Source organism: Teleopsis dalmanni, chromosome 2 (assembly GCF_002237135.1).
Source record: "Teleopsis dalmanni isolate 2A chromosome 2, ASM223713v2, whole genome shotgun sequence".
NCBI lineage: Eukaryota > Metazoa > Arthropoda > Insecta > Diptera > Diopsidae > Teleopsis > Teleopsis dalmanni.
The window spans coordinates 230,948,869-230,976,094 of NC_051847.1; the positions used below are offsets into that span (position 1 = coordinate 230,948,869).

Sequence of the window (27,226 nt, forward strand, 5' to 3'; positions counted from 1 at the left end):
AATGAAATTATGAAAATTTGAGCGAATTTGACGAATTCAAAGAACTTAAATTGAAATTTATTAGATTTGTATACTTTTAATTTGAATTCATAACATCCTTTGGCGAAAAGCTTGTTCCTATAAATTCATCCAACCCATTTCGCTCAATCTCACAAGTACACTATGTGTCCATTTGAAACGATTGCGTCAGGATAATAAGGTTTTTTTCTTTTAAGTACCCAAACTAACCCACTCCGCACCAGACCTCACTTTTGGTCTAAACCAACAAATAGCAAAATTAAAACCCTTTCCTTGAGCGAATATCTTAATAGTAAAATAACTGTACCCGTTTTCTAACCCATCCCAATCCTTACTCAGACAAAAAGATGCTATGAATTTTCTTCTTGCACATTGACTACTATTCTTTTTTTCCATAAACATCTCCTGAAATAAAATTAATTTCACAATTTATTTTATTGCTTCTTTTCTCATTTTTAGATCTTTGGGAAAATTCGAAAAGGAAAAGCAGAAAAGTAGAAAAGTGCGTCCATAAAATTTATCATAGTTATGATTTGATTTCTTTCTCAAAGAAGCGGCCGCTGTCAGACCAAAGCGATTTGACTGATGCACGTTAGTTCGCCGGCCATGGATTTCAGTTTGCATTAAATTGACGATGAAAATAAATGCAGCATTTTTTAAAAACGGAAAATATAAATTACAGAATCAAAAGGATTGAATCGACGTTGATGATGAGTGAAGTTGAATGCCTTCTTTGCTCCGACATCTTTTGTTACAAGAAAACAAAATTACAAATTTAATAAAATGAAAACAAATTCAAAAATGAAAGATAAATAAATTCATTTAACTAAAGACAGCCGTGAAAGTGTATCATAAGCTTCAGGATGTGCCAGTAGAGTATCTTTCTCACACTCTGCACGGAATAAAAATTTGGGAAAAGTATTCATAATAGTCAGAAATGACATCCCTGAGGAGTGCGCTCACGTGTCCATAATCAGCGACGCATCTATTGATAATATACATAACTAACGATTCTCGTAAAACTATTAACAATAAATAATAAAATAAAATAATTTTATTGTTCAGCACAGCAACAACAACGTCCATAACGGAATGAATATAAAAATGTCAATTTGGCAATTTGTTTAGCGCTTGCGGCTCACGAAAAAGTGCCTACAACAACAAATGCCGCAACTACGGCAGCGTATCAATGTGTATCGAATTTCCAATCATTCAATACAAAGCAAAGTATAAATGAAAACAAACGCTCACCCCAAGCCGGCAAAACGACAGTTCTAAGGAACGCCGCACCCTTCGCCTTCATAATTCATACACAATTCAAAACATTGACTCCCTTATTTGATCTATCTCCCGCTCAACCACTCATCGCTTTCTTAAATACATTTGCGAAATTTAGTGATTTTGTTTTGCACGTGGCGAACTGTCTTCACTGTTCGCCTTTTTGCTCCTCTCAACTTCTGCCCGATCAATATCGGAACGTCGCACATTAATTGCGTAAATGAATTTCCAAAATATTGGATAGAATAAATTGGCATACCATTGCTCCGTGAATTATCAGCTTCTATCGCACGAGACTCATTACATCCGTTTTATGCAGTCGGCGATGTTACGTATAAATTTCCTGTATCCTGTCATGCGTTGCTTTGTAGTTAAATCTCATGGATGTCCTGAATGTAAAATACTATGTCCACATATAGGTATAACATATTTTGTTTCTTACTATTTTTCAGCTGATTATGTCATATCTTGGACAACAAGACGCCAGGGAATGATATTTAAGAAAAAAATTTATTATATTGCATTTTATAAATAGTCAAAACCAAACTAAAAAGATCTTTTAGTAAATAAATCTTAATGGTCGGTGTATATATATTATTATTGTTATGAAGATAGTTAATATATTCGTTATGTTATATGAAATAGGAGATTGTAAGCTACTCTCCTTGTAGGTCCTCTCCAGGACCTACATCTAATATCTACATTTCTACATATATCCTTAAATTTCTTTCTCATATATAGCTTTTCTTAAAGTTTAAATTCGATTGTGAACGACTAACGTATGAACATGCCAAAAACAGTGTGCGAGATACATGAAATGATTGAAAAACAATGACTAATAATGATGGATATGAAAATATTGATAGACCTCTTTATTAAACTATTATTCAGAGTCATATTTTCAGCAGGTCCAATAGATTCATGATAGTGCAACTTACAGTTTCAAGTGCATGTCTTATAACACACTCAAAGAATAATACCATGGCTTCTTTCTACACAGTTAGTTTCAATATAGACTCCATATTACATAAATTCTTCTGGATTATTGTGACAGACTCACAATAAGTGAACAGTACTTAATTTTTACCATATAAAAAGCATGTTAAATAAAAACAATAAATAATTTGAAGGCTTTATTTAATAACATAAGCAAATTTTATATTCGAAATTCTATTGTACATAATTTTTTATAAAACAAATACTTCTTTCGTTTGTTTGGTCTAAGTGTATTCTGAACCAATTTAGGTAATTGACGGCCACCTCACCAACCAACCTATTTAGTTCTATCCTATTTAGCTGCAGCAATTGGGTGTACATAACGATTTTTAGAAATCCAACGAAATGTATATGAGTATGTAGATATACATATGTACTGTTTTGTGTTTATTATGTATCTGATAGTTTCTTTAGCAAATATATATTACAGAAACTTTGTATAATACGAAGCATTTAATTTCATTTTAGGTAAAAATTAATATTTGCGAAAGTAAACAGTTGTCAAAGTACCACTTAACCAATCAATAAGGAGAATTCAAAAGCTAAAACAGGTAGTACCCCAGAGACTCTCATTCAATGGATTCCTTGCATCAAATCATTGATTGACTCATAAAAATGTACGTGACTTGAAAAAAAAGAAAATGCGTTAAAAGTTCGAAAAATATTTCCGAAGACTGTTGAGTCTCATAAGTGATATTCCAAATAAGCCATTTTCCCCGTGCAGTGTTAATTTAAATTAAGTTTACGTGTCACATGTGGATATCGCCAGAGGATACGAACTTTTTATTTAATTTTTTTTGTATAGGCATTTCTATTTGATATTAGTAACAGATGTCATTTAAAGCAAAACGAAAATGGAAGACCAGAAAATGATCAAAAAAAATTTGAAGTTTTGTCTTATTACTTAAGTTCTGCACCTACAACAAAAAATTCGCAAAAGGCTTCGTGCATAAACGTAAATCAATTAAAAAGTTAAGCAAATGTAAGTCTTCTTCAAAATGTTTTGTTTTTGTTCGCAAACCTTAAAGAACACACAACTAATATGAGACAAATATCTCAGCTTGTTTATGTCTTAAAAGATGCACAACACTTGACCATATGTTGTCACACAAATACACAATTATCCCCTCAAGGATAATGGGCTCTACACCTTCAATAAACTAAAGTAATAATAGACTACAGGCTGCTCATATATGAGCACCCGCAAGTGTGTGTGTACCTTCCGACACTGACTGAGATATGCCCAACACCTTAGGGATGTTGTTGTTGTTGAAGTTGTACTGCCAAACGAAAATAACAAAAAGGTATTGTTATGGAGGACTTTTGCAAATACTCATGCCAGTGTGGTAATAAGAGCCTTCGTAGTTTCACGCATCTGCAAAATTTACAAATGTTCCTTTTGCTGGCCTTAGGCTTTTGGTCTCATACTCACTCACATATGGACACTTGAAAACTTTATGAAGCCTGTCATCCTTGTACTTCCCACCCACACATGTACACCTTTTAGTTACGAAAATCATAATTTGATCCTGGGGTAAATACATTTTATTATGATTTTTATATTGCGAAATGAAAAAGAAAATGGAAAAGGAAAATTTGGTCAATTTTGGCACAGGTTGGCCCGAATAGAATAGATTTCTAAGTGGAAAATTATGGTTTGGGATAAGCGGGATACGATTTTTATGCTTACGATGTTAGTTTGAAATGGCGTGTAAAAGCGTGTGTGTTTAATATTTCGCTCATAAACATATTTTTATTTATTTAGGACAAAAATAAGTTGAATTGGATGATTTCTTAACAATTCTCTGAGCTTGTAAATTATGAGAAGAAGAATGCTTAGAGATATGTTCTAAAATTGAAACAGCTGCATATTATTATTAAAGATAAATTTAAGGTACTTGAATAACGGGTGGGGTAATTTAATAATTATTTACAGACAGAAATTTTATATTGAGTATATTTTTAAGTTAAAGAATGTTCTCAATTCTTCTCCATTATATGTAGGTCACTTTTCATAAATACTTTCTGCCCTGTTCATAGTTCCAACATATATAGTAGTAGAACATAATGTATACTTCAAATATTGCAAGATGATACAATTTGTACGTAGATATATATCTCATGATTTGTTACTGTATGCTAGGTAAAATTATTTTGATTTTCAAATTTTTCTAACATCTAGTCGACTTTATCTTAAATATCAATTTAAAAAACAACAAAACATTAAGAAATTAGAAAAACGTTTTAAAGTTTGACTTAAAATAGTTTTATTATATAAATAAAACATTTTTGTTTGTGCTGAACTGTCTTTTGTAGATTAGAGTGTCTCAAAAATTATACCAGTGAATTATGTCCAAAGAAAATCAATCTGAATTGGAAGTTCATCTGGATCGTTGCATTAGTAAGATACCAGACATTAACGATATTTGCAATGCTTTAACGAACACTTCAAATCGAATTCTAAATTATTTTAAGAAAGGAAAAAATCAGGAGAACAAAACTGGCGTTTGCGCGACGTCTATCCCAAACAATTATTGCAATGTTAAGAATTTTGCCTTTCAACAGTGCCCCGAAATCTATCAAGGCCAACGGAAGCGTAAAAGGAAATTTGAACCGGAAGTCGGAGGTGAAGAAGAAAATTCGTGTCGCTCAAAGAAGGAATGCAAAAGAAAAACAATGCCAAATTCATGTCCTCAGACACTTACTACGCAACACGCTGCATCACAAACATACAGAGATGGGAGAATAAGTAACTCGCAAGCCAACAAGCGGGCTAGTACATCACAAGTAAGTTGTGGAAGCACATGTATTTGCAATCAGTCCGACCAAAAATCTACAACAGAAGTGCGTAGTGAAGGCGATTGCAAATTTAAAAATAATAAAAATGATCAGAAAGTGACATGCACTTCAACTAAAAATCCCAACAAAAGTCCATGTCCTTCGACAACTTCGAAAACATGTCAACAAACTGTTTCAAGTCAGAGTAGTCAGTCGAAATGCAGTAGTGAAGAGAATAAATCTAAAGAGACGAATAAAAACTGCAATAGTGGCCCAATAAAGACTGATACTAATTCAAACGCAATCGAAATGCTCTGTAGTAACAAAGACGGCGTAAAAGTAAGCAGTTCATTTGCCGAACAATTAGCAATGATTTGCTTAAATCCTGACACTCGCTCTATAACATCCACAAGTGCTAATCCAAGAAAGTCAGTTTCATCTAAAAGTAACACATTTTGCAAGAATGCAAGTAAAAATAAAAAAAGCAAACACTCTTGCAAGCCTAAAAGTAGGTCTAAAATTTCAAAATCACTGAAATCAATTGCGAATAGTGGGTATCGATTGTGTGTGACTATAAAACCAGTTCCAAAGGATGATGAAGATAGCACAGAAATTGAGAGCGAATGTGAAGGCATTTCAAACGGATCTAAAGCTACAACTTGCACTTCTAAGCAACTTTCAACTTGCTCGAAACAAAGTCCTACACCTAAAAGTTCGAATTCTTCATTACATAAATGTTCCGACGAGAAGAATACCTGTACCCCAAGTACAACAGAAGCACCTTGTTCAAAGAAAGATAGATGTCTGGATCAAATTCAAAAGAGGAATGAAAAACTAATGGCGGTGGCTAAGGGATGGTGGAGTGCTTTGTACAGAAGCACCAACGGGGATGAGGATTGTGAATGTATAGACGAAAGTTGGCGAAAGCTAAGCTCTTCTGAGAAATTGTTATACATATGGGCAGCTGTCGATAATCAGATGGTGTCAGAAAATCCAAAACAAAACTTTATTTTTGACTATACTACGGACAAAGACCTTAAAAAATGCAGGAAGAATAAAAGGGGGCAAGTAAATGAAATCTGGAAATGTCTTAGTGCCCACGAGCGTCTGCCCTATATTTTGGAGTCTCTTATAGCAAAGGTATCTGCTTGTGAGGTAAATATATCTGATGTTAATTGCGTGCAAGACACATTACAAAAACTGGAAAAATGCTGAAAACTTGAAAGAACTTCAAAATAATTTTCTAATAAAACGTACATAACATCTAGTTGAGCAACTTCGAATGTCCAAAATTTATTGTTTTAATAAAATACAAAATATTTTTGATTGAAGATTTTATATATAAAATAACTGTTTGACTTTTGATTGGAAACACATTGGCTAGAGTAATTAATTGCTTTGATGGCAATGCCAAAATAAACAAACACACATAAAAGCACCAATCGAAACTCACACAGGTTAATGAATTTTATAAACAGTACATTGGAATATAAACATATACAAGTGCCTCCTCGTACTACTGTGAACCGATGTTGTGCAAACTTATCCGATATTGTTGGATGCTCTGGAGTGCGCGCGAGCAATCCAAATGTTTCCCTACCAACAACAAACAGTTTTCTGCTTTGTACCTAAAACATTCAATGCGATTTGATTAAATTATTTTCGATTATTTTCATTTCGAGTCAAAACACATTCAAGCAACAGTTTTTAGTGCATTGAAGGTGATAGCGATTAATAGCGATTTACTTATGCATATAGATACATCAAATTTAAGTCTGTTCAAAGAATGAATATACAGAATAAGAAGCGATCCCACACATACTCCGCCATTTGTCTTATTGTATTGTCCGTGCCCTTGTATTGCTCAAAAGCGGATTGAGTTAAAGTGTCCAAGAATTATATATACTAGCGGTGGAAGCATCGCGTTTCTCTTCATCCAATATTATATGAAGCAGATGTTTTCAATGGATTTTGTTCGACAATGTTTGCTTGATTTTTGTTATTCTTGAAATATTTTCTGAGGAGGAAAATTGCATGTTATTTAGCAACACAGTAAATGAAGGTTTTATTCGACAGTTTCATTTAAAAATTATACAGTCGACTGATCGATTTTTCTGACAGCATCTTTAATTTGCAGATATAATTTTTTAAGTTTAATTGCTCAAAATCGGCGTACTTGAACTATTTTTTCAATCTTTTCTGTTTATTTTTTTTTTTGACATGAAATGTGGGTAAGTGGAACAAATTATATTGCAGGCATATTAAACCAATTTTACACATTTATATACCGCATATATCGCATTTATTAATAATAATTCAGTTGCTTGGGTGTTAATTAAATATTGAAACTGAAGTTTGTGAAAATTTTATAACACAATTTTAAATAAATATTACTGATCTGCTTTTAAATGCTAAAAAATTGCAAACTACGGAAAAGTATGTAATGTTTTAGCAACATTAGCTAGGAGCATTAAACGAAAAGTCTAGAAGATTTTGGTTGGCACTTTACAACAATTATGCCGTAAAAAACCGGAACCATTTCTTAATGCCATAAGAAGATTAGTCTATGCTCTTACAATTATCACTGGTCTCTAGACTAGCTCGTTGGAAACAAATCATTTTATATTGATTTTCTCTTCCTTAGTGAAGTGAGTTGATAACACAGTGAGACAAAAATGAATTGATTTCTTAACTGTTCTAGATAAATTTAAGCTGCATAGTAAGCTTAGATTTGTAACCCGGAATTTACTCTAAGATATGCAGGGTTTCTGGATGTCATTGGTTGGAGGTAAGTGGTTTATAAAGCAGAATATTTTGAACCTCGATCTTGACTGTATAGAGTATAATTTTCGATCTTGATATATTCTAGTTTGGCAATGTTAATCTGTTGTAATTTTCCATTATCAATTTATTGTTCTATTACTCTAAGAAAATGATTATAAGTATGTTTTTGAGCACCCTTGCCGAAGTCGATCGATGAAAAAGTTGTATAAAAATTTTTTTGAAACTCATTTTTAGGATATAATGTAGTTAAAATGAAGCTATACGTCTTTACCTGACTTCTTAGCATTGACTCTCCTTCAGTCTAATCGCCGAGATTTAGGCACTGCTTTGAGGGATCAAGTGGAAAATTAAATTGAGGGCTTCAAAGAGTATTTTGTCACACCGAATTTGGTCTCTGTATCTGCTAAAAGTTTTTAATATATAATGCTCATGATTTGCTCTCACTTGATCAGTAAATACTGAACTAGTTAGCACTATCTTATTTCAGAGTAATCACTAACCGCACGGGGCGGTACGCAGATCTTAGATCAATCATTGAATAATCACGAAGATTATGAGGAATACTCAAATTAGTTAGTGAGATGGGTGGGAGCTTCAGAAACCCCCCAGCCATCATAGAGTAAAAGTGCCCAGATACACTTACTCGGAAAAGACTCAACATAAGACATACGATCAGTAAGTTATAATTGATTAATATACCGTTGAAAAAATTAAACAAAAAATCACATAATAAAATTTATTTATTTAATTCTTGCCTTCGCATACTAAGTTACTGATTCGAGCAACTTTTAATATCCTCATATTAATTTACCTTATTAATGCTTATTTTTAAAGTCAAGGGCGTCATGAAAACAAAATATTAATGCAAATTTTTCTCCTACCTAATATTTCAATAATTACCCAGTGAAAAAATCCAATCAAAGGTACGTGTAAATTAAGGTTTGAGAATCAAAAGCATTAAAATCAATTTTAAAGATTCTGAACCAAAATGTTATAATAAATTCAAGAGACTAATTTTCACTATTTAATACAAATGCAACGTTCTTCCATTCAAATTGATGTTAAATTCAATTATTCTTCTCATTCTACGACTATTCTCGGTGTAATAAGTAATTTCAAAGGTTGAAAATCTTTATTCGTTGACTTGAACTCTTTTTTATTCTCTTCGGACATACACGTATCGATGCAAAATAACTGAAATACTTGTTATACGTGACATAAACAAATATTGACATAGATATATATTTTTCTTTATATTCGAATTAAGTGAAATTTACTGCCAATTTTAATGAAAATGCGCATAAATTAGTAATAAAATTTTATGTCTCGAATGGTTTGACCAAGTTTAAGCAAATGCGCCTATCGTCCTTTATTCAGGAGAAAAATTTTAAAAACAATAAATTCAATTTCAGCAAATACGAACTGCCGATTCTATGGAACAAGTGAATTAACTGAAGGTGGGGTTACAGAGAACACACCATCTACCCCCAAAGACATGCAGAGTATAGTTTCGAAAATGTACACATGTAGACTAGTACGTACAAAAAAAATTTAGATCAAGAAAATGCGAGCACGGTGACATAATGTTAAATACAAATAATTTAAAAGCTTCTACCATCATTCTAGGGCGCATACCGTCAAGCCGAGGAGAATAGCGGCAAGAGTATATGTTGCGGTTTATATAACACAAACAAATCGTCAAACGAAATCAAATCAAAAAACTTTTGTCATAAAAAATTGTCATAAATGGGAGAAAGAACGAATGAAATCAATGCTTAGGCTTGAACGGCCGTTTCTCAACCTCGTGAACGTCATTACGTACTCGTCATAGGGTTAAGGCTGCTGCTCTCATCGTCAACGGAATAGCAGAATTTATTGTTGCAGATATTGACGTTTTATTGCTGCTCTAATGCCGGTCAAAGGGAGTCTAATGTTATTTACACTTCTGCATACATATGTACATGTTCGTACTAATACTGTTACACGAAACTTAGCAAAACCATTAGTGGGAACCAAACAACGATAGCCCGAATCTAATACTGAGCGGCAGAATAAATTATCTTGAACTTCTCCCTTGAATCAATAAAAAATCAAAAACAATTGGCAACTTTTTGTTTTGCTTCTTGCACTCATTTTGTGATTTCGAACCGAATTCGCGTGACAAATTTAAACCCCTTCTTGCCGTTGTCTCTGCAGTTCCATGGCTTTCACTTCGGATTTAACAAATTTGATATTCTGTTTTTATTGTTTCGACCTATGTTTGCACCTCAATTTGTCTTCGCAAATGCGAAAAATGTGGAAATTAGTTGATGCTTTCTTCTTTTTAGGCTTTAGTTTGGGATTTGATTGAAGTTTGCGTTTTATTGCCGATTTGGTATATTTGATGTTGCGTTCATATTCTGCAGATAACTTCGCTTGGGCTGTTCCATCCATCACTTTGGATGTCACACCTATCACGGAAGTTTAGCGGGCCACATTGGTGAAACGCCCAGAAACGTCACTAACAGTTATACCAAAACGAATTTCCTTTTTTTAAATGGAACGAGTGTGAGAAAAGGGTTTACAAGTTGATTTCTTCTTAGTTTATACCATAAATAGTTTGATAAAAATTTCTTAAAATAAGAAATAAAAATAAACATTCAGAAGTTTTAGGTAAGCTTTACATTCGAAAAATAAAAGTACAAAGTCATTGCGATTTTATTAAAATAACATACTAGCATTGTGTTGTCGTAAAAAAACCTAATTGGAACGCTTAAGTAAACATTTATTTATAATAAAATATAAAATTTATTTATATTTTATTTCAGATTTTATATTAAAAGTTTTTTAGATTTAATCTGTATCGGCATCATTTAATTTAATCAAATGATGCTTCGATATTTAACGATATTTAATTCATCGTTTTAATCCATCGAATTTATTGGCCCAATTTTAAATATATTATGATCCAGTCAGTAGCAGTCATAATGTTTCAAAATTTGAGAAGGTGGTTAGAGATTCATTGAACTCAACTATATATTTTATAGGGTCTACGACCTATAAATTCTTCAATTCTTGCCTTTTTCATATTTTTTTGTGCTATGAAAGAAAAAGTGTTTCATTTAAGTGAGGTATATTAGGGTGGCTCAGAAAAACAAAAATGCAATTTTTTAAGAGTGCACCCTTTTATATTCCCGAAGCCTCAACATATTGAACCTCTGTTTGCAATTTTTAATTAAATTTATTTTATTTATTTTGACTTTATATTGCAAAGTACAGCTTCTGCAATTATGAAACACAATCGCAATTTAGTCAAGTACTTTCTTTTACTTTCAGTTTACTCCAACAATACAAAATCGTTTGGCACGCGCCCACTGGCGCACTTCCTTCGTGCAGTCACACTGCATCATTTCCTGCAAGTTTTTTTAACCACTGAACTGAAATTCTGCACTAGTCAATTGTTATGCAAAAATTATCTTCTGTTAATCCAATGGCATCTTCTTTAACGACATTTCAACCCCAATTCCATATGCCGTAACGATATTATGTCAAATGTCCTTTGCAAACCTTCATATTGAAATAAGGATAATTATAAGATTTTCATTATTCTTTGGTTTTTCATTTGAGAAAGAAGTACATTCGAAATTATCTAGAGGCGAAGGCTTTATGCGTTCGATTCCAATCATGCAGAAATGATATCCGCCTTTTCAATGAAATTTTCCATGTATAGACCATTGGTCATTTTTGACTGAAAGTGGATATGTGGCATGTACAAGTATCATTTCATACATTAATTTAGATATAAATAAAATACAAAAGATACAAAAATGTATTTTTGAATTGCTTATGAGCTGATGAATTTTATTATTCGCTCTTTTCTATTTCATTTGCCCCCTGCCGTATGCCGTTTACTAAATTTTGTATTTCATTTTCGTTCCACATAATTAACTTTGATTAAAATCGGACAAATTTAGGCACAACCTCGGCAAAAACTCGGCAGTACATCAGAAATTCAAAAAAAAAAAAATAAAAACAAGACAGTAAATAACAATTTCAGTTCATTTTATAAGAATATTGTAAGTAAACAAATCTCCGAAATTTTTTATAAGCGTTTGTAATATATATGTTCAGCGATATTTTGTGAGCTATCATGAGTCATCTCTTTAAGTAAATAAAGCGTTTCCTTTTCTAAAGTTTTATGTTGATTTACTGTTTAATAATGTTTTGATCCATCAAATCACATTTTTTACCTTCCAGCGATTCCCTTTTTTTTTTAATTTCCAAAAATATGCCTGTGAATTAGAAACGATTTTCTGATTCCATCAACATATCTGAGGCCTAAAATCTTTATCTTTATCTAAAAGATAGATAAAGAATTTCTTAAACAAAAACATTTTTTAATGAGTTTAAAGAGTGTTTGTAATTTTCATATCCGATAGAAGTCGGATATTTATCAGTTAAGCTTCAATATTTGCGACGGGTTTCAGAATAAAGCTAATGAAATTGTAATCGTAGGGCCACTGTCTGATGGTACATATTTTGTGAACATATTTAATATTATTAAGGCATGAAATATTCTTTTTGAACTTAAGATACTTTTAAATTGGATCAGCTATGAAAACCGCTTAAATTGGATTTCTTAGAACAGAGTTACAAATCCAATTTGTAAAACACATCCTCTTTCTCGCTTGTTAAAAGATTTTAGCAAGTAAAATCCAACACGTAGTCGTGGTCCAACGTGAAATCTCAGTCGCTAAGAATCGCTTGGAATAACCATTTATGTTGGCAGGTCATGTAGCACTCATAAATACTTTCAAACACTCCGCCACCAGTCAAGGATTAACAATTTTTTGTTTTAAAAGTATGCGATTGTGGCGGTTTTTGCATTACTGAATCTTGGCTGAGCATAAAGCTAAACGTAAGCAATAAATTACTTCAGCATGGAAAAGGGATTTATGTATGTGAGTTACTGAAATAGAACTGCTAGTTTCCTGCAAAAAACCGAAAGGCGGCGCCGGAACCAGAATTTTGCGGCAACTGAAATACGTTAAAACTGCCATGTTCATTTAATCTACTTTACACTTTTTCAGTAACCAAGCTCCAACTGGAAGCAGCTACTCGCACGCTAACTGTTTACGAAATTTCATACAAGCCACTACCAGGACCTACTTCAACAGCCTTGTGGCAGAGGTGGAACTAAACTCAAATTTGATTCCGTCATATGCGCGAAAGTGCGTTGTTGCAAGAGTTACTCTAAAGTATTTTTACTCATATTCATCGCTCATTTTCTGAAAGGACTTTTCTGAAAGGCAGAAGAAGCATTTAATGGAACTTCTTCTTTTTGAAATATTTTTCCAGTGTAGGTCTAATAGATTTTTTAATAACTCAATATGGAGACAAACAATATTTAGTAAATTATTTGCTCAACTTTTTCACAGGTTAACTATAAGGTGTCCAAAATTGAAATATGATTGTTTTGTATTTATTTAACATATGGCACTAATTTACATTTCCTTAACTCTTAAAAAGACTCTTTGAAAATGTTCATCTTGAACATCCGATAAATAAAAAACTAATTCATGCTATTCCAAATTGATAATTAATTTATTATTTAAAGCGCTCTAATTTCGTTATTTTTTCTTTTGCTATAGAAATCAATCAAATACGTATTTGAGAAGTTCCAAGGGTTTCAGCATTTTGCACACAATCGGCTGATGTCTTTGATCATTATTCCTATCTTTATTAGGCATACGATGTGTGTGAACTCTCTTTTCTACTCACTTATGGGACAAACTATTTTCAAGTTACGGGACGAGTCTTTACGTGGGATATCTAAACAGTGACTCAGTTATTTCTGACGAATTTTAAGTTCTGACGATATTCATTGTGTTTGTCTTTCATGTAGGGAGGGTGTTTAGAAGACATAATGTATTTTAATTACTTTACTCTATGATTGTGTGAAGAAGTGTCATTGAGAAGCTTCATTCTAGAAACGCGTTCTTGACGATTGTAGTTTTCAGCGCACCCGTTATGCCTAAGCATTCTAGTCTTTGCACTTTTATCAATGAATTTTGGACACTTATGGGAACACTATGAATTGTTGTGCAACAGTTTCATGAGTTAATATTGGTTTTATCATGGCTTTATGCATCCAAAAGGCTAGTTTTGGGATTGTTTCCTATATTTTACTGTAAAACCATTAAGCAGCCATCATGCATGGTATTGCCTTGTTTATCATTATGTTCAGTTATTTACTCTATTTTCAAAGATAACTCCAACATGTTTCACATGAAACTCAATAAATCTCCTGGGTTTAACTTGATAACGGCTGAAGTTCTTCGAAACTTACCCAATAACTGCATCATCTACCTATGCGATTTAATTAATTCGTGCCTCCGTTTGAAACATGTACCCATATTTTGAAAATTCGCTTTTATTACCAATAATCGAGAGAAGACGCTTAATTTCTGATTATCAATTCGGTTTCAGAAAAACCCAAGAGAAGAAAGTGTGTTGTGCCGTCTTCTTAGATGTATTACAAGCCCTCGATAAGATTTGGCATATTTCATAAACTTAAGTCATTATTGCCTATACAATAATGTGAGCTGCTATAATCGTATCTAAACGACAGGTACTTTAGTGTTAAATATGAATATGCCCATTCCGCACTAAAGAAGATTAGCGCAGGCGTCCCGCAGCGGAGCATTCTTGGGGCCATTCTATATTTCCTGTATACACACGATTTGCCCTCTGCAAACCAACTAGTTACAGCAACATTTGCAGATGATACTGTGGTTCTAGCAATCGAAAACAATTTAGACGTGACGGCTAATCTACAACACACAGTCAACCAAATTGCTTTATGGGCAAAAAAATGGAGAATCAAGCTAAACAAGGAAAAATCTGTACATATAGTCTTCTCATTGAGATTATAACTATTTTCCAATTCATATCGATGCCACAAAAATTCCACATGCCAACGAAGCCAAATACCTGGGCGTTACGCCCATGCTGGAAAGCGCTTGTTAAGAAAAAACGAGAAGAGCTTGACCTAAAATTAAACTAAGTTTACCACCTCATCGACAGGCGCTCTAAACTGGAAATCCATAACAAACTAATGGACTATAAACAAATACTAAAGCCGGCTTGGAGTTACGGCATACAATTCTGGGAAGAAACATATTACACCTATCCAGCACTTTTAAAATAAAGTACTACGTTACATCGTAAATGCACCATATTATATTAGAAACAGTGATCTCCACAACAAATTATACTTAATTATACTTAATTATACTTAATGTCATTAATAATTTTATTTTTAATTTTAATATTTCTTATTTTTTGTTGCACTTGGTAATCCTAAAATTATATTAATTCTTTTTGATTATAATAAAGAATGTTCTTTTGGTTTCTGTAACTTGACCGAGACGGACGTCTTTTTAATTTGTATCTTCGTTTGTTTCGTAGTGGCTTCAAACAAGCTTGTGTTGGAAATTTTATTTATAAAGTGATTATTGTAAGGTTTTTCTTATTGCAGTTCTCCACGTGGTAGTTGCATCAGTTCAGTTCTACTTGCGCAAAATTTCCCTCTAACCATTCTAATAACATTATCAGTCTAGTCTTGGACCTCAACCGGGCGCTTGTAGAAAGGAGTTCATCCTTTACAAATAATCACATAATACTCGGAGGCTATTGATATCAGCTTTTTTTATCGCCTTGAAGGAGAATATAACACCTTGGATATCAGAAGAGCGCATAATGCTAGTTTTTTACCTCTATTGTGTGTCCAAGGTGAATGATTAGGCTATGAGAAGTAGGTTCGATAAGTTTTCATTTATTGAACCTACTACTTAAAAAAATAACCGAAAAGTAAGTGAAGAACTTAGCAAACAAGTTTACGATTTGCTACATATATTCCATATGTGAGCAGTGTAGCCTAGAAATTGACTGAATCTAAATGTCTAAATAGAAATAGAGATAATAACATCTTTGTGCCAGAAGACAAGGGTAGATGCCATGTAGTCCGGTAGACACGATGGGATTAAAATAATTAAGCACTCAATTCAATTTCACAAAAACTATACAATAAAAAAACTATACTATACTACAATTCTACACAAATATTGTGCAAGTAATAACAGAAGAAATAACGAATATTTTTTAATTTAGACATAATTTATATCTTCAAACCCATTATTCGTACGATATTTAGAGTTTTGGTAATGTGTGACAAATGTGCACTAAATGATTTTTGAAGAAGACACCAATTACTAAATTCAACCTGGATTGAGGAATTGCCTACCTAAAAATTCTAATTTGAATGAAAAAAACTGGAGACTCGTAGCTTTGAACAGTCACAACAAAATCCGTTTATCAGAATTATCTGTTATGTACACATGCATTTCACCATATTCTCGGGTTTTTTGATTTAAACAAAAACATTTCAAAGATACTTTTAATGAATTCAAGATAATCATGTAGAAAAACAAATAAACTAGTTGATTATTAATTGTTTTCTAGCAAGATTATTTTTTTTCTATTATCAGTTATCGTGAATAGAAATTAAACCATTTATCTTGCATTAGAAAATATGCTTCATTTCATATGTTAAGATGACAGAAGTGTTCCTCTTCATTAGTATATTTCTAATTTTTCTAATTTTTAAATATTTCTTCTTCATTCTCTGTATTTGATTGTAAAGATATTATTATAATTAAACATTTAATAGTATGCATTTGTAAATTAAATATATAGGTATATTTGTATTTTTGTTTGCTTACGTGATGGTTTCAAAAATAAGTAATTGCATTCCTAATAGTGGGACTAAAAATATTACTTAACTTAAAGTTATTTCCGTGCATTGACGTAGTGTTTCGCATATTTGCCCACATACTATTATGAAGTATGCTTTGGGAAACATTTCAATTAAACGCTCCATTCTTCTTATTCGTAAGAAATATTCCGTGCAAGTAGTTCGAATAAGCCAAGGTATGACAAATTCTCTCGAGTATAATTGTTGTGTGAAATGTCAGTTTCCGGTTACAATTTCGCAACGTATGCCACTAGTGACTTCTTGACGAATTCCAGCATCACAACGAAAAGTAAGAAAAATTATCTTACGTCCACATGATAAATGATGCCGACCAAGATTACATAAGTTGGTAATTTTCTAGTACATTTATTTAACTTTTTTCATACCCACATATTTAATTTTGTCTTGGGCCCAATAACGAAACAGGCAGCCACGCAGACAGCCGAGCAAGCAGGCATATGTCTATGCCAGAGCTGGAGCAACTTCTATGCTGGCAGCTGGCAGACAGACTACTCTGATGGACAGCTACGGTTGATAAGGATATGTGAACATTTCATCATAGTTTCTAAGAGCTAAACGACATGTTAGTGGGAGTTGGTGAAGTGAGTGTGGGCTCACGCACTCCAATTTGAAAAAAGGTGAAATTCTGTTTCGAATTTTACTAGTTGAGATTTTGCAAAGGTTTGGCTGCGTTGACAGTTTGTTGATGTTGAGTAGTTTGTCAATTAATCATTATCTTTCAGCATTTATTCGGATATTAGTATGAACTGCTAGGTAATTTAAATGTGTGGATGATGCCACTTTGATTAGGTTGGTTGAGGGTTGCGTGAGTAGTTGGGTGGATTTATTGGATAATGGCAGGCAATTATTCAAGTGAGAATGGGTCATGTTTTCGTCAAATGGAACGAGTGAAACATTTCGCTTTTGAGACTTTCATTTGCTTAAAACAATCTCAACTGTCACGTACTGCTGCAAATCCATAAAAAAATTTATATATGTTTTTTTTTTGTATTAAGTAAAAAATTTGTTAAATTGTTGAACTCTTAAAATCTGCTCAATTGCTAAAATAAGCTGACTTGTATTCTTGGAAAAAAAACTTGTGGCTTAATTTAATTTTCCACATGTGCATACAGCACATTTTGCTCTTTGTTTTTGTTTTTCTTTTATGAACGATAAACTTCTTCAAGATATGTTAACGACTATAATAAATAAGCGGATAATATCTGCTAGGCCTCGAGTAAATGTATTGTCTTTACCAGAAGCAAAAAGGACATTTCGCACGCCTAAGTATCGAAGCAAGAGATTAAGTCTTACGTACACGTACGTTGTTCCGTTTCTGTAGCCTTCCTTTCGAAAATTGTTAAAATTCATTAGCTGTATTAGGCTGTATAAGCTAAGGCCGCCATTACAGGCGATTTATGCAAAATAATTGACGCCCCGATGAACTGGTGACACACATGACAATTTGTTTTCACTCTTACCAAAATACGAGGATAGTCTGAAGTGGTGGGAGTCACGTATATAAGTAGTGATTGTTAAGCCAATATTTGCACAAAAATATCCCATAATAGTGGTGGAAGCACTCAATGTCGTTAAGAATTATTGCACATCATTTTTCGGGTCCAAATCTCTATGACTAAATCAAGACAGTTTAATCAATTATTGTAAAAGGTTTTATGTGCTTAGTTAAGAGCGGTAGCTTTCTACACACACGTGCTTGCAACGAGTATTTTGTTCCATTGCACAGCATGATATATTTTAAAATATAGAAACACTTTATCCATTTAATTTAAGGTAGTAAATATGAAACAGAATTGCTGTAAATCAATACAATTACAATTGCAAGTTTTACAAGCCACGTATTTCAATATGCGTTAGAATCAATTCGTTTGTAAATATAATTAAGACTTTCGCAAGATTTATTCGACGCACAATAAACGCAATCAAATATAAATCATAATTTTCGACCACAGGTCGAGCGGTACGCATACCTTGTGCCGTCAATCCAGCAAGGGCAAATGCGTTCAAGTGAAAAGAACTTTTACAACCCATTCTCGAATGGCGCTTATACTGAGCGAAAAGCAGGGTTTCGGTAAAATATTGCCACAGTATTCTGATATGTTTGCCGTAAAAGTGAATCGAGAGCATCAGCATTTTACAGTGTAGTTGGTTGAACGCACTGTACACAGCTTACCGATATAGTGTATTGCCGTGTTCAAAAGGTGTAACTAATCCGCATGATTGCTACAATATAACAAATGCCATTTGGCTTCAACAAATGACGTCAGCATCCTTCTTTATTGTCCAATAAGATGACTAAAGGGGTTGTGAAAATGTTCCTTTCCGCTTATCTGCGTTATTGCAGTATTATTTAGACACAGCAGGACTTTCCTGAAAGGACAATGCTACGGTGCGCGAAATAAACCCTTTCAACGATTTTAGATCGTGGCAGACGTCGGACACAACAAAACAATAGGAAAGTGCTTTAGGTATATTCAGATAATTTGACTTTATATTTGGCTTTTTACTGGGTAATACCACCCCAAATCAATTGTTGTTGGCTGCTTTTATATTCGTTGATGTGTGAGACTCTTTCTTCTGAGGAAAATGGATTATAACAAATGCATTATTATTAACATTATTTTCTTTTAGGAGGCACATGTGTTTACATATACTTTACAGTGGACATATATAGTAAGAAAGTAGAAGTATTGCTCACTAAAATGATATTTAATAAATTATTACAAGATGCCATTTATGTACATCTTAAATTGAAAAATTAATAATGCATCTAATTGTCTAAGCGAATCCGAAAATGGTTTCAAGTATGTTTTTTGATGATAAACAATGTATTAGCAGTATTGAATATTCTGCGGATAGGTCTAGAAAGATTACACTTCTTACTAGTCTTTCATATTTGTTCTGTTATTGCTCCTTTTTAATTATTTGCTTGTGTTCAAATTTGGGTGTTTCTATTCCATTAAGAAATTAAAACCAATGAGTGGTAAAGTTTTATACCAGAAGTTAAATAGAGTTATATGTGCCATTCGAGTAAGAATAGAAAATATTGAATAAAAAATTTTATTCTTAGCACCCCCCTTAAACAATGAAATTAAAGAATAAAAATACGCTTAAATGTGTTTTTTAATGCACTTGTCATCCTTTCCAAATATAAAAATGAAATACTTAAATTAAAATTATTTAGAAAATCAGAGAAGAAACATTGCCTCAATCGCATCCCTAGGACTGATAAGAACTCGCACTATCGCTGAGCGGCACACTTTACTAATGTGGTGTGTCAAAATGGAATTTCACATTTGGCAATATCCGTTTCCTGTTGTTATCTACAAAATTTTTCAATTTTCCCTGCACAAATATATTTCGAAATGGAAATCAGAATTAAAACAAGCTCAACACTGAAAATGTTGCAAAAAGACATAAATTTTATTTTTCAGAAATGAAATTAAATCAGCTTCTCCCTCTTGTTGTTGTAGCTGTTGTAGCCAAAAATGCACTGGGAAACTGTGTACCATGCATGACCAATTATTGAAATACGAGTTTAATTGAATGTCAATAAAAATGTAGAATTTACATTTTACAATTTTGCAATGGCATTGCATAAATTTCGAAATATATTACCTCTAAAGGACTATTCCATTTCTGAATCCTGAGCGGCTGTATACGCATATTTCTAATCACAATTTTTGAATATAATTTTTGGCTTTTGTCAATCTAGAAATCAGTTGCGGATGCGTCAAATAATTTTTAGGGCCTTGGACTATTCAGAAGAAGTGACCAGTATAAATGTAACGTGGTAGAACTGTGTTCGCAGTGAAGAAGTGACTCCAAAGAGAGTGACTCTAATGAATAATGTATTATTTTTGAAATTAACAAAGTTGTATATTATATTATAGATATTTATTAATATTTAATATAATTTTACATTAAATCGAACCATTGCTGCAATATGTTTCATGTACGGCATTTTACACAAGACCAAAGACATTATTGAATACAAAAAGAATTTAAGAGCAATTAAGATACAATTAGATATTCTAACCCCACTCTCTTCACTAACACCCAATTTCCCTGCTTTACGCTTATGCTTTCTGGCTTAGATAAACCTAGTCCGTTAGGTATTAAGCCTCTTGCTCTAATCTCTTCCTTTCTTGATTACTTGAATGGGGTTGTATCCGCTGCACGAGGCTGCAATCTTGCATTTTCGCTCCTAAAAGGTGGTTTTAGTGGGTTCAAGTCTCACACAGTGACTTACGATGCTTTCCACCAACAGCAAAAAAAAAAAATAGATATTGTAACATTTCTTTATAATTAGTAGATTGAGATTCATTTTTTTGTTTTAATCTATTTTTGGTTTGACAAAAATAACCAGTAAACTAAGAATCTTCTAAATTTGTTGAATTAGTTTTTAAATTTTGCATCAATGTAGAAATAGTGCGAAATGTAAATACAATATCTCTTAGTCTGATTTTTATATTATTAGTTTTGTTAAAATTTTAATTCTAATTTTCAGATTTTGTCCCTGACACGTCCTGTGTTTCCGCGTTTAATTGATTTATATTAGCAGCAAAAATTATGGAACCAAATTTGAATTGTTTGGTTGTCTTTAGTGCAGAAATCAAATTGTTTTAAATAAATAATACTTCTCAAAATTATTTATGGAGTTTTGTGAATGATTTTTGACATCCAAAGTTCATTCAAATGATTTGCAAATAATGCACGAAGAAGTCAAAATAAAAATTAAATAAAAAAGTTATTCTTAAATTACTTTGTATATCACATCATCTTTTAGATTATTAAAATCAATTTTAAGCAACATTTTTGCATTAAAATAGATTTATTATTAGATATATAATAGTTGCAGCTGACTGTTGTTTTGAAACTCGACTTCCAAAATATCATTTTTAAATGCCCAATGTTGAAATGATTAACTTCTGTGTACAAATCCGCGACAAGTTTTTGCAATTTGTTGGCTGACACAAAATACAAATTTGTCAAAAATATTGTCCACGTTTGCTTGCCAATGTTGAAAAGAATATCTCAAAATAACCAGGTAGAATGTTTCAGCAGATCACCCACCAGCTGCACCTAAAAATAACGATGAAACTAAGAAAAAAATTGAAAACAAGCAGTTGGAAAGGCAAAGAAACTCATCAGATTGCAAATTATTTAGATTAGGATTTGCTTGTGAAGTATTAGGGGGATAATTTGATAAATCATTACATCCGTCCTAATGCGAGTTAGATGCTCGATATTCTGTGCAAATGTAAATAAGAGTGTGGACGAGTATACTCAAATCTTGGCTGCAATTTGGAATTGTTTATAATTTCTATTGCAGTTGCAGTTTAATTGTATTCTACTCAAGTTTAAATTAGACTGCGACTCGTTTTTTCCACCAAAGGGGTGCCAAAAATAGGTGCACGCATAACATAAACAAAGACTATAATAATCTTCTTGCAAATATTCCTATATGTTGTATCACAAATGCCTTGATCAGAAGGATTAGATCTATTGGTTTTGATCCATTTAATACACGCGTTTAGACAAGTGTACTAATCGACCGCTGGCATATGGAACCACGTGGTGGAGTAATGTTGGAAAACAACTCTGATGGTTGCAGTTTGTTTTTAAGTTTATAGGGTAAACGATTCGATAGCATTGGTTGCGTATCGGAAAAGTCTTTTGAGGCACGTAATTTTTGTATTGTATATCGTCATTATTCCAAACATACTTAGTGTTCGAACTGTTTTGCCTTCACTCAGTTTACTCAAGATTTGAGAAATCTGAAAATATGCACGCATTATTAGAACAGGTGCCCATGGAAACTGTTTGCAAATGTATTAATAATCCTAAAATAGAAACGAGATGTTATTGAATGGCGTTTCTTTTCATTTGATTTCATTTTAAAGTGTAGCCACAAAACTAACCAGTCGCTTTCTAATGAAGATTATGCAAAATATACCATTTGTAGCATTTGGTATAGCATAAGAACAAATTCTCTATGGATGTTTCGTGACCACTTTTGTAAGGCAAAATACGAGTATCTTTTAATAAAATTCTTATGATATATATGTACTATACCCAAACGAAATGTGTCCAGAAAAACTAATTCCCATATGCATTTTGGGAGAATTGAGAAACTTTTTCATTTTTGAAATCAAATCAAGTAGTTTGCTCGGGAAATTCTTTCTAATAAGGTGCAGAGATTTTATAAAACTTTGATTCACTTGTTATGATTGTCTAATAAATAATATCATCAATAGAACAATGAAGTGAATAATATAGAATTTCTTTGATGAAATTCTTAACTGTCGATTGTCCTGAAATCATCATTGGAAAATTAAAAGAATCAGTTCATTAAGACAAGATAAGACACAACAAGTAATCAAAATCTAAACATTTTTTTTCAAATGATTTAATTTTTTATTAAAAAATCATTAATTATTACTCAGTATAAGTCACTAAACGAGAGTTTATTTGCTCACCGACTTTGTTGTTCGTTTCAAAACGGTAAGGAAGAAAGTATTGAGAAAAGGGCTCGTATTTGTATTAGAGTCTCAAAAAAAATTCGACACTTACGTTTACTGCAGAAACTGTCAGATGCTTTAACGCAACTTTTTGCTTTCGAAAATATGTCAAATGCTTTGGTAGTGAGAAGTGGAAAATTACGAAAATTGCAGAGCTCTTGCCAATGTCCCACATTCAATTTGAATATTTGTGGTTGGATATCATATGTCAGGCGGCAGCCGTTTTAGACATATATTGAAATTTGTTGCTGCGGTTTGGTTGTTAGTTCTTGTAGTTTCTCATTGCTGTACATACTTTTTTACTTTTTATTGAAAATAAGAAATACAAAGCTTAGAAAAACTGAATGGTTGAAAACCCAAATTTGAAATCAATAAATCCATAGGATCTGAGGTGCAATCAAAGCGGTTCGTTAGAAGCAAAATTGTATATGTCAGCGGGCATTGAAAAAAGGTCATCAACAGGGATACATATACATTTTTGGCTAATTATTTTTTATTGAAGCTAGTATTGATAATCATTAACGAAATATAGAGTTATAATAATCAATTTTCCGATTATTATTTGCTATTTCTAGAAAATCGTACTTTTAGGTAATATTAACCTGCAGTACACATCCAATTTTATTAAATTCGTTCATTAAACACAAATAAGCGGAAAGAACTGCAGTTAGAATACATTTAATTGACTTTATTGGATGCATATGTTGATGTTATTGTTGCTGTGGTTTGAGTTAGTGCTATTGCGCATTTTTACTCTGTTATGGTTGGGGGGCTTATCCCTGCCCCACACTAAGCTTCAACTATACTAAAATTATTATCATTTATTTATCTATTAACTAATGACGGACCGTAGATCAGCATATCTTCCTGTGCGTTCTTAGGTGGACTTAAGGTTTGTTAGGACGGGGTTCGGCAACGTACCGACTTTTGTGAATAATTTAAGGACTCTGTCCTTGATATATTTTTTCACTGAGTCGATCCTTAGATCTCTATGCATATCTATTGTCCTAATATACCAAGGAATCTTAATATGGTAAGTCTTCCACAAGCCAGATTTTGTGCTATCTGTAATTGCTTTATGGCAGTATTTGAGGCTTTGCTGTATATTACACATCCGTACAGTAATCCTAGTCTAATTATTTGAGTATAAGTTAAATATTCTTTTATATTATTATCTGTATTGATGTTGCTTGTTCGGAAGCTAATATGCGTTCGAATAATATCGCATGATTGCTCCGTTAATAAAACTAAGCACAGGGCCGGATTTGGGAGACGCGTGTGTTAACTTATATAATAACTTTCTATTTTTGAGGTTGAATTTATTATTATTAAACAGCGGATACTGCCTTCTCTTTCGTGTTATGAATATAGCCTTCCATTTCTGGAAGTATTCCACCATGAGGTATATATTTGTCTGTAAGGTGTTGCTTACATTTATGGCATATAAAGAAAACAAAAGTTATAAACATAAAACTAAATAGGCTGTAGTTAATTAATCTAAATAAATTTTTCAACTTTTTTGTTTCTTAGTTTTAAAAATTTGAGTTTGCCTAGTTGCAAATGTTTATTTATTTAATAATTAAAAATTGAATAATTAAAAAACAATTGAAATGTCTGGCATCGGTAACATTAGTCTTTAACTTTATATAAGATAACCTTTGCACCATAAAAATGGCTCTGAAATCAGGCATGTCTTCGAAAGCAGCTGCCAACGATGACAGAAAAAGTAAAAGTAAGTTATATGAAGTGATATTATTTTTGGAAGTTTATCCATCAGCTTTTTCCGTTTACCCTTCTACTTTTTATACACAGCCGACACATTATCAAAAGAGTTTAATCCAAAAATTGAATATGAAGTGATCCAAGCAAGATTTAAGGACGAGTTCATTAAGAGATGGGAAACCATGAAATCTTCGCCTGAAACTGGACTGGAGGGTTTTATCGAAATTGCTACACTGGGTTCAGGATCATTTGGAAAGGTGGTAAGTATTCAGATGGGAGTTTTCATTTTCATTTTTTCCCAACAACATATCGGGTGCATGAGGTTTTTGAAAATGTTTTTTATACTATTTCAGAAACTAGTTAAAGAAAAGAAGTCTTTGCACTATTTTGCTGCGAAAATAATGATAAAAGACCAAATAGTAAAAACGAAGCAAACTACACATATATTTAATGAGAAAAGGGTCTTACACTCTGTACGGTTTCCGTTTTTAATAAAACTAGAGTTTTCTACAAAAGACAACGATAATGTATATTTGGGTTTACCGTTTGTTAATGGTGGAGAATTATTTACTTATCATCGAAAGTAATTACATATTAAATTTTAAGCAAGCTAGTTTTATAAAGTATATATCTTTTGCGTTACAGGGTAAGAAAGTTTAATGAAAAACAAGCACGGTTTTATGCAGCTCAGGTATTTCTCGGACTGGAGTATTTGCACAACGTAGACATTTTGTACAGAGATTTAAAGCCAGAAAATATAATGATTGATGATAGAGGATATCTAAAAGTAACTGATTTTGGATTTGCAAAAGTGAGTAATTTAAATCTTATATATCCCATATTGATCAGTCCTGTAAATTGTATTACTGTTATAATTCTAATAACATCTAGAAAGTTGAGGGTCGTACACTAACACTATGTGGTACACCAGAATATTTAGCTCCGGAGATTATACAATCGAGGCCTTATGGTACTAGTGTAGATTGGTGGGCCTTTGGTGTGTTAATTTATGAGTTCGTAGCAGGTAGCTCACCATTTGCTCCTCATAGCCGTGATGTTATGTTTATGTACTCGAAAATATGCGATGGTGAATATAAAATGCCGTCAACTTTTAGTCATAGCTTGAAAGAACTAGTGGACAACTTGTTGCAAGTCGATTTATCGAAAAGGTAAGGATTTGTATTTTTATTATGTTTTTTATGCGCGCGGATATAAGATCTATTTTTTTATTTTGATCTGAATTAGATACGGAAATTTGGTGAAAGGTTGTAATGATATAAGAGATCATGATTGGTTTAAAGGAACAGATTGGTTTGGTATACTGAATCAAGAAGTAAATGCTCCATATGTCCCAGCGATATCTAATATAGAGGATTTATCCAATTTTGACAAATATCCCGAATCGAAGGCCAGCGCAAAATCAAAAGTAAATAAGCACGCCGACCTTTTCGCCGAATTTTAAAAATGATAGATTTTCTATTTATGTTACAAATCAATAGATTCAATTTATAATATAAATATACTAAATTATCCATACATTTAAAATATAATAGACATACACACGTGATTCTAAAGCTTGTTAATTTCCTCGATCGTACATACATTGTGCACAAACATATGAAAGTTCTGCAGAATGTTCTCACTACTGATACATGGTAAGTTGCTAGAGAAAGAAAAATTGTAAAGATGAATATCTTTGCTATATCCAGTAACCAAATGTTAATAATAATCCTGAATATTGTGGAACTAAATCACTTAAGTCTTTGAAATCTAACTCCTGAGTTGCTCTCTGGATTTCATAAAATAAAAACAGATATTTAACCCTGATTAGCACTATTTCGCTAGCATTGTAAGGTACCTTTCTAGTAGATCTCTCTAGTATGCTGAAGTGTATATTGTTTCTAATTGCTGTGGTCTCGAGATTGGCTGAGTCTCAGAAATGGTTATAACAGTCATTTCAACTTGTCATAGTATTTTTTGGACTCGTTTTTAAAACCTTAGCATTTTTCAATTACGGTGCATTAATTTGCTTCCGGTTCACATCTCAGTAACTAAAGAAAGCGTCTAATATGGTAGGTAGTTGGAAAGAAGAAGGAAATATTAAGTTAGTAAAATATTTTGCTGCGAAATATATTATGTTTTCTTTCGCCTTTTGTTTATATACAAATTCTTTTAAAATAGAATAGAAATGATTCAGTTTTCGGTAAACTTATTGAATTAACCTGGAATGAATCAATGCAGTGGAGAATGACCAAATGCGATTTATTCAAGTTCTTTGTTTCAAATTCAAAGTACAACAATTAATCGTCAA

General features: G+C 32.5%; 1 protein-coding gene across 1 annotated transcript; it reads left to right on the forward strand.

Moving 5' to 3' along the window:
• Positions 1 to 24,755: 24,755 nt before the first annotated feature.
• On the forward strand, positions 24,756 to 26,398 carry LOC119681134 (cAMP-dependent protein kinase catalytic subunit 2). The gene is made up of 6 exons (XM_038094232.1): positions 24,756 to 24,925; positions 25,006 to 25,175; positions 25,269 to 25,498; positions 25,561 to 25,726; positions 25,807 to 26,084; positions 26,161 to 26,398. Exons 1-6 carry the CDS (start codon positions 24,865 to 24,867, stop codon positions 26,375 to 26,377), a joined length of 1,122 nt encoding a protein of 373 aa, XP_037950160.1. The 5' UTR covers positions 24,756 to 24,864; the 3' UTR covers positions 26,378 to 26,398.
• The last annotated feature ends 828 nt before the right edge of the window (positions 26,399 to 27,226 follow it).

Excerpts from the sequence above, each read along its gene's own strand:
- LOC119681134 (XM_038094232.1), top strand. The coding sequence starts at position 24,865 with ATGGCTCTGAAATCAGGCATGTCTTCGAAAGCAGCTGCCAACGATGAC. Across the intron at positions 25,176-25,268 it reads CAGGATCATTTGGAAAGGTG|AAACTAGTTAAAGAAAAGAA; the intron begins GTAAGTATTCAG and ends ATACTATTTCAG. Across the intron at positions 25,727-25,806 it reads CTGATTTTGGATTTGCAAAA|AAAGTTGAGGGTCGTACACT; the intron begins GTGAGTAATTTA and ends AATAACATCTAG.